General features: G+C 50.0%; 1 protein-coding gene across 6 annotated transcripts in view; it reads right to left on the reverse strand.

Moving 5' to 3' along the window:
• Positions 1-3,124: 3,124 nt before the first annotated feature.
• Positions 3,125-19,990, reverse strand: part of RNF220 (ring finger protein 220) — a 232,656-nt gene continuing 215,790 nt past the window's right edge. For all 6 annotated transcript variants that reach the window (XM_074832190.1, XM_074832193.1, XM_074832194.1 and 3 more), the window contains 3 exons: positions 17,147-17,255; positions 15,923-15,997; positions 3,125-6,283 (listed from right to left, as the gene is read on the reverse strand). In XM_074832190.1, coding sequence (XP_074688291.1) covers positions 6,212-6,283; positions 15,923-15,997; positions 17,147-17,255 — 256 coding nt within the window. In that variant the 3' untranslated portion in view covers positions 3,125-6,211. The remainder of the gene's footprint in view (positions 6,284-15,922; positions 15,998-17,146; positions 17,256-19,990) is intronic.

Below are 19,990 nucleotides of genomic sequence, written 5' to 3' on the forward strand. Positions count from 1 at the left end.
GAGCCTGGAGCAACTTGTCCTGCAGTCCAGCCCTCTTGCGTGGACGGTGGAGCAGTGTGGGTGAAACACCAGCGGTGGTAGGAGAGGAGGATGCCCAGGGGCCAGCTGCTGCCATTGCACATTTCCCACCTAGGTTCATTTTGCAAGAGCGCAGATTAAGCTTTTCTCACCAACAAAAGCCATCTGTGTTTCCTATGAGGGAGCTGGCTGCTGCCTCACTCCCCTGTGCTGCCTTCTCTCCCCAGGCAGTGGTGATGTTACAGGAAGGTTTTAAAAAAGAAAAAAAAAAAAAGCCTCTTAGTTAGTGGTCGGGGTGGTCGTGTGGCTGGGCTGGAGGGTGTCTGTGCTGCCAGGGTGCCCTGTGGCACCGGGAGAGGCTGTGGTGGGGACCATGATCCAGCCCAGCTGGGGGTCACGTTTTGGAGCAGGGGGGAGCATCTTGCAGCGCAAGTAATTCAAACCAAGCCCCTGCATGAAGACTGACCTGTGTCCACACCTGGTAAAGGTTTTAAAATGAGCCTTTTGTGTGTTGAGGCGGCAAATTGCATACGGGCTGAGGCTCCATCTTTGTACGTGCTGGGATGCTGCAGGCGTATGTGCGAAGCTCTGCCACCGATGGAAAAGTGTGGACAGCCAGAAATGGAACCGAGCAACCCAACCCCAGGTGCTGCTTCCTAGAAAACGAGGTGGGGAGGGGTGAGGCTGGTCCCCATCTCCCCGTGGAGGTGATGGAGAAGGGAGCTGTCGGAGGGCCTCCCGTGGGATGCTCCGGCCCGGGAAGGAGCAGCACTCCACGAGGTGGCAGCAGGACCCCTCTTTCCTGCGTGGAGAGATTTCTAGTTTAGGAGACAAGCAGAGCAGATGCTGGAGACGATCCCAACAGCACAGCTTGGCCCAGCACTTCTGCGTGCCTGAGAGCATCTCCCACAAAAAGTCTCCTCTCCAGGCAAGGAAAAAGACCATCAAGAACAAACTCCAATGATGAGAAGATCGTGAGTTAATGTAGACCAGCATCCAGCTCTAAAGCTGCCTGCTCTGAGAAGTTGTACTAGATCCTATCTTTCAGCTTTAACTGAATGTTAAAAACAAAAGTCTCATGGCAGGAATAGCTTTACTGACCTTCCCACGTTAGCAGGCCAGGTCACGTCACTTCCCTCTCCATCACCCAGAGAGGACTATCTATTTCTTAAGCAAATCTGCAATATTGTGGTCAGACAGACCATGGTCCTACTTCTGGAAACCCCACAAATCAGGACTGTGGAGCTCCCTTGGGTTCCCTGTAGCCCCCAGCCCTGGGGAGGGAGCTGAGCTTAGTGTTGCTCTCTGAAAAGGCTGTCAGGACCCCCCAGCACACAGGGCTGGGGGCTTGGGGGGTAGTTAGGAGACAGGATAGCACAAATGGGGGCCACAGCCAATAGCTGAACCACCCCCCCACCCCCCCTGCGCACCCTATGCACAGCTCCTGCAGCCAGACGGGGCATAGGCAAGGGAGACGGTGCCTCACTGGGAAGCTGCTTGCTCTGCCTGCCCGGCATCCCCCCATTCCCTTCACTTTGAACTTGAGCCCCCATCCCCTCATCTCTGCATCCTCACATGGCTGCAAGCCCACCCCAGCACTGCTGGCTGGAGACGGGCTGCCCGGGCAGGGCTGGGGAGGACAGAGGTGCGCACAGCATCCTTCGGTCACCCTCCCAAACCCATGGGGGCTGAGGCTGGGAGAGCTTGAGCAGCCCCTGCCCTCCCCGGGTGATGAATGAGCTGACAATAGGATATTGATAAGGAATTAACCTTGAGCCCTTCTTGCTTCAGTGTCAATAGAGCAGGAGCCAAGTACACACGTTTGATTGGAAATCTGTGTTTGGCCTCTGCCGCCTCTGCGCCCATCGATGTGGAGCAGAATGTGAACTGCCCTGCTGCCCCTTCCCTGGCAGGTCCCCCCTGCCCCCTGGTGAGACCCTCTCAGCTCCCCCAGCCAGCAGCTGCTGGGCTTGACCACGGGCACCCGGCTCTATGGGGCTGCAGCAGCCCTTGTGCCCCCCACCCAGCATGTGGGGGGCTGTGTACCAGGGCCCCCTGGTCCCCCAAAGGGCCTGTGCCCATCCCGCTTTGGCCTCCACTCCCAGCGTTTGTTTAATTAAGTGTTTTGCCTAATGGGATTGCCTCATTTCCATAACAAACTGGCGGGCTGTCATTAGGTGGGCTCCCTCATTCATTACTGTTAATTAGATATGGATCCCCCAGAAGGCGGCGCGGGGTGATGAACGAGGCCCCTGACACACGCTATTACACATTAGCATTTTCTCAATACATCCGATACATCACGGCCCTCCGCTTCCTAAAGATATTTTAAATAAAATATTAGCAGCCTGCTGCGGGGTGGGTGGAGGGGGAGGGAGGGAGGGTTCCTGCCCCTCACCCTGGCCTCAGGCCTCGGCTGGGCTGAAAGCGGACTGGAGAGCGGCTGAGGTGCTCTGCTGCTCCCTGCCAGCCAACAAACCAGCCAAATCCACCCCTTTCCCCATCCTTGCCACAGCAGATGGGAAGAGGTCCCTGACATCCCTGCTGACCCCTGCCCCCCCATCCTGGGGACCCCCCAGCACTCCTTCCCTGGGGGAGCAGCCATGGGGAGGGGTTTGAAAACACCCCATTGACCCGTCTGCAAAATGTTTGTAAACCAAAAGCGTTGGCGCCAGCCCCATGCCGGGGGGAACCTGACCTCTACCCCCCCAGCCCCGGCAGCCTCCCAGTCCCCGTTGTCGGGGGTAACCCTATACTGTGCTGGTGGCCCCTAATGCAGGACGTATAGATCTGTTGGGGCTGGAGCCTCCTGCCCCCAACTAATGCAGCCGATGAGACTTCATTATGGGGGTGTCCCCTGAGGAGTGCCCTTCGCCCTGCCCTCCTGGCTCTACGGGGGGGGGGGACAAGTTGGGGGGACCCCATCCGTGGTGGGGCAGAGATGCATCTGTCCCTGCATCTGTCCCTGCACCCCAAATAACAAGACCAGGGCTCCCCTTCGGGACATTACCCACATCCAGGGGCTGCAGCATGTGGCGGGGGGGGATGCCTCCTCCACTGCCTCTGGCCTGCGAAGGGAAACACAGAAAGGTGGAAAGCGCCCGAGAAGATTTATACTTGTTTAATTAATGTCAAATGTAGTTTACAAACGGGAGTGACAAGTACCTCTTTGTATAATATACACTGACACACAATCATCGACACACCGGAATATCGCTTTGTGCAACTGGGATTCTTTGGGCAAAGATAGGTAACTCCGATATTTCAATTTTTTTTTTTTTTTAAATCATTTAAACTCATTACAGAAGAGGGGAAGCGGCGGATGCCTGTTACAAACCGGGATGCTTCTCTCCCCAGCCTTCCCCCTGCAGCCCCCCCTTGAAAACAGGGGATGGCTTTATAATTAAAACAAAAAATAAACAAAAAATAACCCCCAAAACAAAGAACCAATGACTAGTTACATATGGTTTTACACATACGTACATAGAGCACACGGCTGGTCCACAACACCCGCCAGAAAGCCTGGCTCCCTCCCAGGGCCTATTTCCAAGGAAGGGCTGGGGTGGGGTGTCCTGCCCTCTCCCCCTTCCCGCTGCCTCTCACACCCACACACTGCACCCTCTCCAAATCCACCTCTGAGACCTCAGCACCGGCACCCAGGCACCGCAGCCCTGGCTGGGTGTCACTCACAGCCCAGCCATGCCCCCCCAGTTTTTCCCCCCTTTACAAACCCAGACCCAAGTTCTGCACGCCTGTCCTTTCCCTGCCCGAGTGGTGCTGGCGGGAGGGTTACCCAGCAGTGACAGCCTAATGCTGTGGCCCCTTCCCCTGCCCGCAGCCCCCCCCGGGGAGGCAGGACCCTCCGGGGCTGCCTCAGCTTCCTCTGGTCCCTGGGAGCTCTGCAGGGATGTGCCCCTAAGCGGGGGAAACTGCAGCTCTCTTGGTCTCAGAGGCCACCACACTGCTACGAGCTTGGAGACCTGGGAAACTCTCAATTAGGAATTGTCATTTTTTGCCAAGATGCTTATAAAATACAACTCCTTCCATAGTTTTTTTTTTTTTTTTTCCAGTGCAGTGGGATCCTTCTGAAATCACTCAGGAGATGCCAAGGACAGCTGCTGCCCCCTGCAAAACAGCATCATGCTCAGGGCAGAGCAGTGGTGAAGAGACTGTCACCCCAATGCCTCCTGCCTCCCCAGCCCTTCCCTCTCCAGAATCACCCTGGCAGCCCAGCGGCACCAGGGTCCCAGCTCCAAACCCCTCATCCACTGCTATTTCCAGACTATCTTAAAATGCCCCAGCCATGTTGTGCTGCCAGGTGGGATCTGCTGGGAAAGACCCTGCAGGAGCAGGGGGAGATGAGCTTCCCCATCTCTGACTTCTGGTTTCGGGGAGCTGGCACCTTGCAACTGCCTGGGGAGCCAAGACAGGGCTGCCCTGCGTGGGGCTGGGAGACGTCAGGACATGGGGCGTGTGTTCGCCTTGGGAAATGGATCAGTATCTGTTTCTTGGGTCCTGAAAATAAAAAAAAATAAATCAACAAAATAACAGGCCAGATGGCAGCTTTGGTTAAGGCTGAGGGTATGGGAGACAGGGACAAGCATGAAGGACTGCGTGGAAGAAGCTGGGGCTCCGGGGAACCTCTGGCTCTGGCTGGAAGCCTCTCTGCTCGCAGCAGCCTGCAGGCAAGCCCTGGGGGTGGCCATGGGGACCAGGCAGGGCTGGCCTGGCTCTCTGCCCTAGTGCCAAAACTTCTTTTGCCAAACGTAGGTTCCGGGCGAGCGGGACCTGGGCAGGGCTGGCTCTGCAGGGCTTGCGTGTCTCTGCTGGGCAGCGCCGGGGCCCGCTGCAGCCAGCGAGGGAACCAGCAGAGCCTCTCCAGGCAAAGCCACCACAGCAGGGCCATCCCGTCCCCTGCTACCCCTCCCCGTGCCCACCGTGTCCCCACCGTCCTGCCTTGGCAGCGGGCACCGGGAGCAGCTCGGGCATCCTCAGCCAGCGAATGCTGCCGGAGGGGAGGAAAGCAAATCCAGGCAGGGGAGGGGAAGGGGCTACGGTCTTGGAGGAGGCACGAGGGGGTCAGCCGGACCCTCGAGCAGGCACTCCCGGCCGGGCAGAGGGCAGGGCCCTGGCAGGCTGCCTCCCTCCAGCTCCGCACCGTTTGCCCCTTCCCCAGCTGGGAAAGGCAAAGAGGGCTGAGCCAGATCCCCCCGCCCTGCCCGGTCCCCCGGCGAGGAGTTAAAAGCCGTGTCTTTCCGGGGATAACGATTCTATTATAAATAGCCCCATTAGCTACAACTAATGACAAAAATCCACCTCCTCTACTCCCCATAAGTTCTGTAAGTTATGGGCAATGCTACAGCCATTACTAAAAGCTGTTAACTTCATATCTGAATGAGGAAATATACACCACAGAACATTAAACCATTTATATTATATATATGTATATATATACTTTTTTTAAACTAATGACTTTAATGCCAAAACTTTGCTGAACCAAGAAAAATATGGGTTTAATGTTCTCTGTTCATTTTTTTTCTTCTTTAAAAAAAATACAACCCAAAAAAAAGAAAGGGAAACTTATTAGTATGTAATGTTTGAGTCTATCCCATTTATACACAACATTGTAAACATATATAATCTATATTACATGTGCTTCATTTCTGCCTGGGTGTGTTTTTTTTTTTCTTTAAACCTTTTTTTATCACTAGAACACCACAAAAAACCGAAACAGAACCAAACCAAAAACCAAACCAAAATAAAAACAAAACAAAAAAACTGAACAAAGAACACAAGTTACAGGTTATTTAACATCTTTCTGTCAAGGGTCCCTTCCCCAGTCTCCTGGGGGCAGAGTGGTCAACAACACAGTCCAAAGGAGGGCTCACGAGCCATCCGTGATGCAAAGCCAGCTCCAGGGAACAGGTGGATGGGGAATACTGGTTTTAAAAAAGGGGACTTCACAACAAAGGGTTTGGTTTTGCCCGCTGCAGATGCTGAAGGAGGTCTCAACATGCGGGACCTGGGAGCCGAGGCTCCCCACTGCTCCTGTATCCTCGAGTCCGTGTCTGGAGTCTCTGGTTTGTTTCTCCTTTAAATTTTAAAACGTCTTTTTTTTGTTGCTGTCGTTCTTCTTCCCCTTGGTGTGATGAGCTGAGCCGAGTAGCTGGGTCCTGCCCTCCTGCTGGGTCCTTCATAAGTAGATGCGCCGAAGGTCTCCAGGAGACGTGATGGTGTTACACTGGGGACAGAGCTTCTTGGCACCCTGCAACCGGCAGATGAGATGAACAGTGTGAAAGCATGAAGAAGGACAACCTGTGTGACCCTGTCTTTGGCCTGGGATCCCAGTGGGAGCAGCACAGGAGCAGGGGGAGCAAGGCCACCCCCCTTCCCCTCCAGGCAGGGCCATGCCCTCCCAACAGGGCACAAACTGTGAGAAGGGGGAGCCCCAGCACCTTTCTTGCCTGCCCTGCAAGCTCCTCGTCCCACTCCAGTCCTCGGCATGAGGCAGCTGGGCAGGGAGGAGCTCTGCAGGAGGCTGACACCCAGAGCCAAGCTGTGTCACCAAACTCAACAGCTCCACTTTGCAGACAGATCAGCCCGAGTACCCTGTCCTGCTGCGCTGTCACACTGCCTGCCAGGGAGATCTGCTCCTTTCTGCTTCCCTTGCTCACCTGCAGCCCTCGATGAGCCAGTTCAGGTCACTGAGCAGGCAGAAAACCAACCCAGCTGGAACAAGTGCAATTTTCAGCTGGGATGACTGAACTGGTTCATGGTGGGGTTGGATCATCCTTTTCAGGGCAGCATGCCAGGGGACTGCCTTGGCCATCCTGCAAAAAGCCCTGGAGCTGCTGGCATGAAGGAAATCCCCATCCTGTCCCCACCTCGCCCCAGCTCACAGAGATGCTGCGGAGACAAGTGTGTTCTGCCAAGGTGAGCTGAAACCAGCAAACTGTGATGTGAGCTGGGGCGAGGTAATGGGCAGCTGACGTGAATGCTACATGAAATAAAACAAGGGCTGATGTGCCATCTGTCACCAAGCCTGACAGCAAGAGGGTGTTAATAAGCCTCAGAATCGGGGTCAACCTAAGCCAGTCATCATTAGATTGGCAGATGTGACAGACAGTTGATGGGAAAAATGACAGAACAATGGCTCTGCTGCGAGGCAGCCTCCCATCTACAGCACCAGCAGTGCAGGAAATTGGGATGCCCTGGCTTTCAACACCGACCGCAGCCTCAACACGACCCCCCAACACACAGAACCGAGCACAGGCTCTGTCTGAGCACCTCGAGTTTTGCTCACTGGTGTCAGACGGGCCCTTCCAGCAGCTAACGCCCAGCGCTCGGCATGACAAGTGAGCTCACAGGGATGCAACATGCCTTGTGAGAGCCTGTTGGCTTGCATGGGGGCTCGCTGGCAGAACTGAAGCCGTTTGGTTCAGTGGTGCTGCTGCTCTACCTTAGCAGCTACGTTCAGTACCTGCAGCAGCGAGCGCGGCAGCTTGCAGGACGCAGACTGAGTGGTAGGGCAGGACCGTGACCTGCCATGCTGCTTCGGTACTGCTACCTGCACTTGGGGACATCCCTAGCAGAGGAGCTGGCACTGCTGCTTACAGAAGGCAAGCACGCTTAGAAAAGGTCCTCTCTGCTCTGTGACAATACCTGCAAAAAGAGGATAGGGGCTTTCTCCCCTGGAAGCTCCTTGGACTAAGGATCTTGAAGAGAGAGTCCCAGGTACAGAGAATTTACATGGGTGCAAGTAATTCAGAAGGGTGCAGCTCCAAAGAGGTGCAAGTCATGTTTGCTCTGCAGTATTGAGTACTACCGAAAAGCCCCTGCAGACCAGCCTCAAACCAGCTCCCTCCCTGCTCCCAGTGCACATTATTCCTGGTAGACACGGACTTCACATGCTCGCTGTTCCCTGAGCTTTGGACTTCTGAGCAACCAGGCTCCCACTGGATACCCCTTGCTGTCAGCAGCTGAGCTGCTGCTCCGACACAAGTGGGAACCATGGGCACTTGCACCCGAGATCTAAAACAGCCACACACAAAGTCCTGTTGAACTAGAGCTGAATGAAACACATAATGGACACCCAAGACACCTTGGACATCACTCTCAGGGTGAGATTGACAGTGGGACAGAGCAGTGGTGGTGTGGATAGTGCACCTAGCTCTGCTGCTGATGCCCGTGGGCACATCCTTCTAGCTGTCTGAGACCTATCTTACCCCCCTCTAACTACTGTGTCTGTTTAGAATTTCAGTGTTCCAGGGCAGGGACCATCTCACTGTGCCTGTGCAATGCATTGGGCAGCCCCATGCACTGGTCTTCACTGAGTGGACTCGGCATGCTGGGTTCTGGGAAGAGCAAGCACAAACCACAACTGGAAGGAAAGGCTTAAAACCCTGATGAAATCAAAGACTGACTGCACTGGACTATAACAGAGCCTGTTTATAGAACACACCCCTTTGCTTGTGCTCAAGACCAGAGCTTTGGATCTCCAGCATTAGAAAAGGGCAAGTTCTAACCCTGCACATCCCAGTAAAAACTTCCTGCAGCAGCTACAACAGGTTGGAGAGAAAAATTTAAACATCTACCCCTTCTGCCACCTTTAAACCCTTGTGGGCTGGGCTACATAGCAGCACTGCCAAGGGGGGTGGCTCACTAATCTGGATGCGAATGTCACAAACCAGCCTGTTTCAACAGAGTCCCTGGTCAGGCCTGCATCACCGTGCAGTCCTCTGGTCCTCAGAGGTGCCTGTTGCATCTGGTTGGCCTCTTGGCATCTTCTTTGTAGCTGGAGGGTCCCAGAGGAAGTGGCAGGAAGGTGCTGAGGGATTAACTCACAGTCAAAGGGGCAACAGTTGGCAGCTGCCCGTTTGAGCTTTCCTGTATGCCCAGATAAGCAGAAGTAAGTGTGCATGGGGACTTTAAGGCATTCCAGATGTGACTACTGCACACATCTGTGTCTATGCTCTCTTTTCCAAGACAGGCACAGCTTATTGGCATGAGGCAGCAAAACATCCAACCAAGTAGCTGGAGCTTCTACCTCTCTGGACAATGCACCAGGGAGAGGTACCTTCTGCAAGAGCAGTCCCCTGACCCATCAAATGCCTCAGCCTGCCTTCAGTCTGGGACAAAGGATGAAGGAAAGTGCTTGCTGCCACCTAAAACCATGCCCCCCTACTCCTCAGTGCTCCTGTGCGTGCTGAACAGCATTTCAGCAGTTATTTTCTTCTAGCTCTGCTGAAGTTGGAGGTATTTGGCTGCAGGTGGGTGGGGAAGAGCACTGAACGCCTTTGAGTTCACTTTTGCTAAAAGCAAACCTCAGCTGCTGCCATCTCACTGTCTTGCATCTTGTGCTCCATTCTGGGATCTGGAGGTGGACCGAGACAGCTGCAAGCAGATGTGCGTGACCCTTAGCATCACTAACACAGACTAGACAGCTCAATGTGGGAAATTTTGGAAGGACAGATGCCTGGAAAGCCACCCTGCCAGGTCTCTCCCAAGGCTGCGCAGATGCTTGCTGTAAGCACAAGTCCTCCTGCACTCAGTCCACAGGACGACAGAACAAGCCTGGCTAAACCGACTGTGGCCTTGCTTCTCTCTTCCGTGGCAAAGCAAGGTCAGGTATGCAACTCCTTCACACTACAGGGAACTGGAAGATGCATGGATTTATCCTGCCAGACCTCAGGATCTCTGTCCTGGAGATCTACTCTCTGCACCACATGCTGATGGCTTTAGGGGGATCCACTCTCCCCACCTAAAGCTGAGAGCTGCACACGGGCAGCCAGGGCCAAGCTTTTGACCATGCCAGAAGGCAGAACTCAACCACATGTAGTTGGCCCCTTCTGTGCAAAAGCTACACGATTGCAGATTGAATTAGGGCAGTGGTGGATGTTACTTCACCTGCAGGTGAGCTCATCGTGAGCTCTGAAGCCCGGGTACACTGGAGGGAACAACGGCATCCCAGAGACCTTCAGCAGCCTGGCCTGAACGCTGCGCAGGCTGACGGCACGTGGCGTGCTGGGCCCAGGTCTCTGGGTCTCCCCAGTATTTATACTTGGTATTAAACAGTTCAAGCAAAAATAATGACTTTGGACCCTTGGGGAAGCCTTTTTCTTTCCTTATTTTTAAATAAAACTGTCATCCTCTGCACACATAAGCATGTGTGTTACACTCAGAATTTATTCCTGAATTTTTTCTGTTTAGATTGAAATTGCTTAGAACCTTGTTCCTTACATCTCACTTTTTGGTGTAGGTGTACAACATTTATTGGCACTAGCATTTAAGCTCTCCTCTCTTGTAGAGAGGCACATAAGCTTGTACACACACACATGCTGGCACAGGCACAATGAAAAAGCGTTTGCTCCCCCACTGCTCACCTGCCAGCTGGGGTTACTAAACTTTTCCCTTGAAATAAAAATGCTGTGGAATAATAAGTCCCACCTGTCGGCCATTTCTTTCTTTCTTTTTTTTCCAGGTCCTTCTGCTCCTTTCATCATAGCTTCATGGAAAAGCCTTGATGTGTTATAGCTGCGTGTGCTAGAGTAAAGGCCACCTCAGCTTTTCCATTATAAACCCCAGTTTTGAGGGGTTTATAAAACTCTGCTGCAAGAAGTTTGCTCCAGGGCTGTTGCAAAGCAAAGAAAAGGGGCTGGAACCAGGATGGAGTTTATTTTTTCTCCTCCTTTCTTAATTAAAATTTGGCAAGTGATTGATCCACAATACAGGCTAATCACTTGGGGTAGTAGTTTGAAAAATACATTAACGAGAGCCGAGATGTTGAGAAGTCGTTAGGGCTCATACGGTGCCAGGAAGGATTGGAGTATTTTGTCTTAAAGTTGCCTCTTAAAAAAAAAAATGGCGTGATGTCTGCTATAAATTGGCTAAAGCAAGAACACTCCAAAGGAAGGATTTAGGCACTTCCTGCTGTCCTGTGGGTCTAAAACCGGGCAATTTCCAAGCAGAATATGCTACCAGGCACAGAAAATAGAGACACACACACACACAGAGCAACTTTGCCTGCACAGTGCCACCATCAAACCTGGGCTCAAAGCTGTTTTATAGGAAGGAAAATCAAAGTAGAGAGATGACAGGAGAGACCCAAACCAAGAGCCAGCTTCTGCCAGGGGAGGACTCAAACTCCAAGATCCAATTCTCAACCAAGGCAACAGCCCCCTCTCCCACCCATGCCTCCACATGAAGTGGCAGCTTCTTCTCTGCAAATGCTGATTCCCAGAGAAGCAGCTGTTCACCGCTGTCGTTGTGGGGTACCCCCAGTTGTCAGGTAGTGGGGTTAAAGCAGTCAGAAGAGCAACCTTTTTCATAGAGCTTCCTCAAAGAGTGGAGTTCACCCCTACACATTATTGGAGGCCAAAACTGAAATATGTTAATAAATAATTGGACAACCTCATGGCTGATAGGAACATCATGAAAGATCAAGTGCAGCATCCTCTATGCAGCTGCTAACTCAGGAGGTCCCTATATTGCTGGAAGCACTAAGGAATCGCCCAGAAGGATTGCTCTGTATCTGTGTTGTTTCTTACAAAAATGCTCCACCCCGCATGGATATACGGTATTGCAGACCAGAAAAAGCATCAAAGCTAAGAACGCAGTAGTGTAATCTACCAAAGATATAAATGTGTCAGCTGCAGAGCATACATATCTATCGATAGATCCCCTGGAAGCATATTCTGTGATGAAGAAGGCTTTTCAGAAGTGATTTTTTCCTGCTCTTGCGGTAGTAATTTTCAAATAAGCTCAAGACAGGCAAGTACAAGCCTGAGGTCAGCAAATACACATAGGAAATGCTGGATCTGGCTCATACTGTGCCTGCTCAAATAAACCTGCTCTCTCTCAGCCCCTGCATGCCTGCACTCACCAACAGCTCCATCACTGGCAAACAACAGCCTGACTTATCTTTTAACTCCATTTACTTCATGAGGAAGGATACCAGGGTTTGGGAGATCACAGAACTACAGCTCAGAGGGACATCAAGAACTCACTGACCCATTCCCCCAGCAAGATCACCTCAACCTGAATTACTACTGACGGACACGCATCAAACCTGTTCTCACAAACCTCCAAACCTCCTCAGCAAAGCACTGCCAGCAGCTTGCCAATCTCCACCATCAGAGCATTCTTCCCAGAGAAGGAAAATATGAATCTCACCCGCTAGTAGCTGTAGGGTCCCTGTTGGTTAATGGGGAAGGATAGAGAAGGGGCAGACAAACCTCTTCCAGCAGGAGATTCATTCCTCATGACCCAGTGACTCAGGACTGCAGTCCAGCAACCAGCTGTGCATGGACAGCTGCCGCGAGGATGGTCGATGTTCAGGGAAATGAACCCCACCTCCTGCTGCCCCGGCTAAGCCTCCCTCCTGCAACGCCATTTCCTCTCCTGTCTTTGAAGAACCTGCACGTGTTTTCAGGGGTTTCTAAAAGGGATCACAGGGAAGTCACTCCAGGCTTGTGTCCCAGTTTCTGTGTAACCTGAAGATATCAACTAGTTCTCTGCATGCAGGGTGGAGGAATGAAAAACGTCACTGTGTTGAGTACCCCAGACAACTGGCAAGTAGGGAGCAGCAAGCTCACTGGTGTGGTCTGACACTGCAATACAAAACCAGCTGACAAAAAAGCTCATATGATTTCCTGGGAACGCAGGCATCATTGCGTGGCCTCAAGCAACCCATTTTTGTACCCCTCTCCCCTGCCTCCATTCCTGTTGTGCCTACAACCACAGAGCTGCCCACAGTGTATGCAGTGTATGGCACACCTTCAGCCTGTGGTCCCAGGACCACAGCCCTCAGGCAGAACTGGCTGTGCTCACACAGAAAGTGGAAGGAGAGAAAACCACTCATCACATCCTGATGCTGGGTGAAGGGATGGTTCCCCCCTTTCTCCATGGCCATCCTAAGGAGGGACGTCTAACTAAGCAGCTTCCATTGGCCCTGAGGCGCTGGCTAACGCAGCAAGAACCATGACCTTGGTTCTCTTAAGCCATCTCCAGGGTCCCTTTCTCTGACCCCAGCCCTACCTTCACGTTAATCCAACACGGCAACAGGAGACAGAGATGGAGTCTGCTCTGGTGAATGTTTCATCCCCAGAACTTGGAGCCAGTTTGATGCACTGAGCTCTAGTATAACCGTACCTAAGCTAGAGAGCCAGCAACCATTTGTAGAGTTGGTGGTTAAAAATGTCTCCCCCTCTCCCTTAGCAACAGAACAGTTATAATTTGGAATTGGACATCAAGAGCCAAAAGTCTAAAAACTATATTTTCAGAAAGCCTAAGTGCTTTAAAGATCCAATCCTCATCAGTGCTCTAGACACGATCTAGTCAGAGGATACTAGAGATGCTCAGATCATCGTAGCATCATATCCTAGAAAATGTTTAAACCTTAAACCTTTTTAAAACCACTTCACCTCCTCTGGTCCACAGACAGATGTGAGCATCAGATTTCACCCTGTCTTCAATACCGTGCAGAGGTTTAGAAGTGCTCCCAGGCACTCTGAGCCTTCAGTTCCAGGGCCTTGTTCAATACACGGTCCTCCCTCTCTCTCTCAGACACACTCACTCTAATTTAATATTAGATCTCGGCTGGGCATATAAACCACAGGCGCAGAGGGGAAAGGGGACTTTTCACCAGCAGGGATGGCAGATCTCCAGAATGTTCAAAAGGGGCCGGAAGCCCGACACAACCCGCCCGCCCCAACTCCTATTAACTCCAACAAATTGTTTATTGCACAACAGAAGAAAAATGTTGCCCCTCTTCCCCAGCCAAGTCTTTCCATGTGTGCTGCACGCGCAGGCTCCCTCCTCCCGCCCCCGCTGGGGAGCCAGCTTTATACCCAGGGAAAGGTAACAGCAGCGATTATTACACACACTATCCCACAGCTCCTCGCTTGTTAAAAAAAACAAGAGTCTCTTTTGTGCCCGAAATAAAAGGAGATACCTTAATTAGAACAATGCAGGTTGGTGAGCATTAAACACTGAGCCCAGCTGCTGTATGCCATTAAATTCATAAAAAAGGAGGGGGGAAGGAGGGCAGTCTTAACGAGATTACACACATTGACTTTGATCAAGACACAAAAGCACCAAGGCGTTCCAGGGTTTTTATTGCTGTCTTCGGGCTACATTTTAATGGTTACATTAGAAACATGCGAACACAGGCTGGGAGATTTTTTTGAGACGGGAGAGGGAGTGCAAGCATGCCTTGTGAAAAGGCCTGGTTTAATAAATTGGGGGCTGCAGGGAGAGGCTAGGACTGGGGAACACATGAGTAGCCACTTATTAATTGCTTCCCCTCTGCAAGTGCCAAGTCCTAATATGATGTCTTGCTGGACTATTCCCATCCCGCCTGCCTGGCTGGCAGAAGAGCCATGGGCGGATAGCACACAGACAGCTCCATCCCCACCTTCCTCATGGAATTCTAGTGGGGAGATGGTTCCCCCTCAGCAAGGGTAAATGCTAACCCTGCAGCACCTGGAGTGGGGTTGCCCCGTTCTCAGCCATGACCGCTGTACATGAAACAAAGGGGCCTGACTGAAGTTGACCTAAGTTGCTGTTGAGCCTAAGGACAGCCTGAAATTGGTGCCACAGATTTAGAACGTAACTTGAGGCTGGCTGGGAAGAGGAGAGGACAAAGACTTCAGAATGAAGAAAATGAAAAAGAAATTAGTGTTTTATCCTCTGCTTGTAGCACCGCTGAAGTGAAGATTACTCTTCACTTAGCAACGGTGGCAGAGCACACATTCATCCAAACACCTCACAGCTACGTACCCACATATGTGTCTTTTATAACATGCTGCTAAAATGTTTACAAAAGCTTGTATAATCTAAATAGTGACGGGGTGTAGCTGAAGAGCTGTAAAATACAGCCCAAGGGATAGCCAAGTTATTGAGTTGCTATTAGTACTCAAGCCCACAGGCACTTCACCATCCTGGTAACTTTTCTTGGACAAGACTTTTAAAAGGCAGGATTTAAAGGAGCACGATCAGCTTAATCGTAATTCCAAGCACACAACGTGTTCTATAAAGTAGATTTTGTAATGCCTTACAGGAACAGTTTTTAGGAGTGGCATTCCCTTACATTTTTTGCAACTCAACACTGTATCATCTTGCTAACAGGAAAACTAGAAAGCACAACTGACTGTTTTCCATTCCCCAACCTGGGCAAAATGAAAGCTTGAAAATCAGCTACACAAGGGACGTTAAAGGCTGATTATAAAGCCCGCAGTTTTAACACAGGAAAGGAAAACACTTTATTTAATAACACCTTAAATTTTAACCTGATGTACTTTAATACATGTATAAATTACTACTGCACTGGGTCGCCTATTCAATGTTCAAGGTAGTCCCCAAGTCTTCCAAACAGAATGGCATATGCTTGAAAACTGCACAGTGCTATTTCAAATAATCTGAAAAATACTGATTCATATTCATATTCATAAAAGCTCCCTTCCATATCCTCTATCCTGAAGATGATTCCCTTTGCTTCAGGGGAATATTAGGTTTCTCAGAAGCTACCCATTCCATGAAATCTCAGTGGATTTGGCCTCCATTCTCACAGCTTTACCTCTCTGCATGGATGCCCCACAGGAAATTAGTGTAAGGCAAGGCTGTCTTTGGCACAGAGCTCTTACATGAGCAGTGGCTGTCCCCACGGCAGCAGTGGAGCAAGCAAGGGGCAGGACTGCACTTCGGTCATGATGACTCAAATGAAACTGCCTCAAGTCAAAGCTAGAGTGGGGTGTTAAACAGCAAGGCTTGGGAAGTCTGCATGCACAGCACTCAGACTGTTTAAAATAAAGCAAAAAGCACCTTTCTCTGTGGTGATTTAAAATATAGTATCCCAGAAGTGAGGAAAAAGCCTGTAAGTCAACAAGAAAGTAGCCAAGGGCCTCACCAGAGTCCGCAGCCAGCATTCTTCACAGTGCACATGCCAGCACTGAATGGAAGTCAGGGGCATTGTGTAGGAGTCCTGAGGAGAAGAAGCAGACAGGTCATTTCCACAGCAGGGATCAACTGATTCTTCACTCTCAATCCCATCACACCACCTTTCTCTGTGGGTAACATTGCCTTGTATTTTGTATTAAAAAAAGAATAAGCTTGTGTAATATGTAAGTTTGTATTTTTGTAATGTTTGTGCAGTAGAGGCAGAAAGTCTCCTGCAGTCCATTTTTCTGGCTTCCCAGAACTCCTGTTGGAAGCCCATAATCCACTCAAGTGGTGACCTGGCTCAGCACAGTTATCACAAGAGCATCTGAAGTTGCTGTAGCCACCTGCCATTATTCTCATCGGAAGGGTCACCAGATCATACAAGAACCAGTGACAGGGTAAGATTAACCCTTATCACAACTCTTAGCTCTGCAGGAACAGCTTAACTACATCCCAAGAATGCTGCTGCTATTTCAGCACACATGCCTCTTCCTGAGTATTTTCTACCATTGCTAATAAACCTCTGGAAATCAGCAGCAAGCTGTCATCTTTCTGTGGGGTGGGAGAGGGGGACTGCACTCCCATACCTACAACTCACGAGCTGGGAGAGCGAGCACCATGCATCAAGCTGAAGTTGCAGAAGGATCCCTCTGCCAAGCAGAATTTTCTCCTGCTATCAGCAGAATAAAAACTTAACAGGAGATGCAAAGCTTTGCAGGCTCAGACCATCAGAGGGAGCTGCTGCCCTTCTTTAAGAAGGCCATGGCATCACCACAGAGCAAGCAGGACGTCGACAACTTTTAAATGCTCAGGCAACGTTTCTGTTCCCAGATCGTACGGTGGGGCTCAGATCACAGATTCTGCTCTCTCCTTGTGTATATAAATCTGCACATGCAGGAAGAGAACGCTGGTATCTGTGTATTTTCTATAGGGAGGCTGAAAGTCTTCCGAAGTTGGGGCTTTCTTGCCCCTGATACAGATGGGCAGCTACAAATACCAGTGAAACATTGGAATGTATACAAAAATTTCAATTGCTAAAAAGACCTAACATCTTCATTGGGAAGTCTAATTGGTGTACAGGGACAAAGACAAGTTCCCCCACTCTATCCAAAAAAGAAGAAAAGCTTCTTCCCTTCTCGGCAAAGATACCAAGATATTTCTGATTCATTACCACAAGTGGAGTGCTACTCACCATGCAAATGAGACATTTATAGCGGTCCCCACGGGAAAGCTGCCTTTCTAACTCACGGACACGAGCCTTTAACGCTTCAAATGTTGTCACTGCAGAGTCTTCTGTAATTCTGAAAAAGATGATGGAGAGTGAGCATCACTGAGCACACAAGATTAAGAGTTTGGGGGAAAAAGGATCCCACAACAGGTACCGCACAGGAAATGGCAACATTTGAACTAATACACCCAACTTGGGATTAAGGATTCCTGAAAAGCCCAGTGTGAATTCTTTGAGGTGTCCTACTAAACACTTCCAAACACATCACAACAGAACACAATGGGTCTGGGGTTGCCAGCTTCACACAGAGCAAGTTTCTGCAAGACATGGACATTTGAAGAACAGGGTTTTTTTGTGTGTTTTTTGTTTTCTGCCTCTTTTCTTGTCTCCCTTAAGAGATTCCTAAGGACCAAATGCTTTGGGCAAAGTTCTGCATGTTGCTCTAAAGCTGGTGATAGGTAACTTCTATGGACAAGAGGAGCTGCTGTTCCCCTTAGAGAATGGAGGTCTTTGCTAGCCATCAACCTTGTGAAACACAAAATCAGCTCATTATACAGGATCAACACAATGTTTTTATATGAAAGAAACCCCTAGCTGTTTGGGTTCTAATGCTGAAAAAAAAAGAAGAAACCAAAAGCAATGGACACTGTGCCAACAGGGTAGCTATAAAAGCAGCTTTACAATCTCTGTGTTCCCATTTCCTAGGGTCATTTTTGATGGGCAGCATTATCTCTTCTGTCACAGAGGTGCTGTGCTGAGGGCAGGAAAGTGTATTTTCATGGTTCTGCAAGGCTGGTGAAAAGAGCAACTTGCCAACCTAAAAGCAAGGGCAGACAGCAATGCTTAGCAAATGAGATGCAGGGAGCATTATAGACAAGGATGTGTCACTCCAGCATGCTGCAAAATCCGATTTCTACACAGTGCAGACGTAGGGAGGGGCCCTCAAGCATTCCGCAGAAAAGGTTTAGGGTATTGCATTGACATTAAGACTTTCATTCTTGCGAAAAAAAAAAAAAAAAAAAAAAGCAGCAATTCTCATGTATGTCAGTGAATTTCAGGCCTGTCCAAGCAGACTCCGGCTCAGAAGAACCTGAAGAGTCCCAGAAGATGCACCAACCACGACACAACCCACAGTGGCACCTATGTGTTCTACCTTTTTAGAGGACGATTCATCAACAAGTGACTAAAACATGGGTCCAGTGGAATTACTATAATCCATAAAGTGAGTTGCAATCTAAGCATTCCCGCTGCACACACACACTCATTCCTTTGTGCATTAGTCACTTGTTGCCAGCATGCAGGGAGGGACCTGAGTTACATCCCATGAGGTGATTCTGCTGGCTTTTCCCCAAGGCTCTGGAAACAGAGCGAGTCAAAAACATCTTGAGTGATTTTTCTAATTATGACACTTCAGAAGAAACTGGAGCTGCAGGAGTGCATATGGTTAAGTACCAGTGTTATGAAGCTCCTCCAACTTCAGTCCTACCTTTGTACAGATCAGACCCGCTCTACAGGAGCTAACCAAGGAGAGATCTTCGTCAGAGATTTATTGCAAATGACAGTTGCTAGGAAATGGTAACAATTTTAAAACTGCAAAAAAAGGCAAAGAAATACACATGTCCCATGATAGCCTAGTGGGTGAGGACTGCCTGGGGACAGGGACACTGTGGATTCAAGTCTTGGCATCAATAAATATTCTTTGGAGCAAAATGAAAGAGCGTCAGTAGGAGATAGTGCTTCCTGCTGTGAAACACCCACCTGATCCTGCTCAATGGCATAAATTATTATCTTATCGCAGCTTGGGTTCTCACCCTTAAGGAAGAGTTGTTAGTGTTTCCAAAGTCTAGAAATGTGTTAGTTTTGTTCAAGGAAGAAACAGAATTATTTATAGCCTGAAGATTATTGTTGGATGAGAAAATTGTTTCCCTTCCAGTCTGGCTCATCAACAAGCTGGATGAAGGCTCAGCTGAATTTGACTTTCTGGAATCCATTCCTCCTTTCTGCATGCATAAGGGCACTGGAGGTGTAAAGGCAGCGAGTGTGGATCCTGCCCAAAGCAGTAGCAAGCAGAACCTCAACCCCTGCTAAATTCTCCTATTACTATCTGTGGAGCTATCCGTCCTCCTCTGAAGGGCAGCTTAGCAAGGAAAGGGAAAAGCTGATTCCTTGAGCAGATCCAAGCAAAGGCCAATTCATCCCCAGTCCTAGCTAACAGTCAAAGCTTGAAAAGGAAAAATTTGCCACTGCAACAACTAGAGGAGATAGAAAATGGTTTGTTTATAGAAGTCTAAATGGCTGACCCCCATCGGCCAATTTCGGAAAGTCTCTGAGATAATCGCACCTGTCCAGTAATAAACGAATGAATCAGAAAAGGAGGCTGAATAGAGGTATAAGCAATAATGCTCAGAGGCTGCCTGATACAATGGCCAATCAATAGGAGGGCTGTAGATCAGGGTGCTAGTTAGCTGGAAAATTACCGCACCGCTGCGTGCGTCACGCTGTAGGGATCCTGGACAATCAATGTGGGAGGTATTGATTTAGTTATTATCACTTCATACGCTCCAGACATTGTTAAATATACATTTATTAACAAGACTGGGGTGCATTGGTAAGAGAGGGAGCGTTAGTCACTGCGATATCTCCCAGCGCTGATCAAAGCTCAGATGTGACAGACTTTAAACTCCATGCTATCCCTGCCAAGTGTGCTCTCAGGACAAATCCCGAGGCACAGTGTAGCGCTGAAGATGCAGCTCCTATCTCACAGGAGAGAGGTTTGGCCACAAGTGAGTATTTTGCACTTGACATTTC

This window comes from Strix aluco, chromosome 8 (genome assembly GCF_031877795.1).
Source record: "Strix aluco isolate bStrAlu1 chromosome 8, bStrAlu1.hap1, whole genome shotgun sequence".
Taxonomy (NCBI): Eukaryota; Metazoa; Chordata; class Aves; order Strigiformes; family Strigidae; genus Strix; species Strix aluco.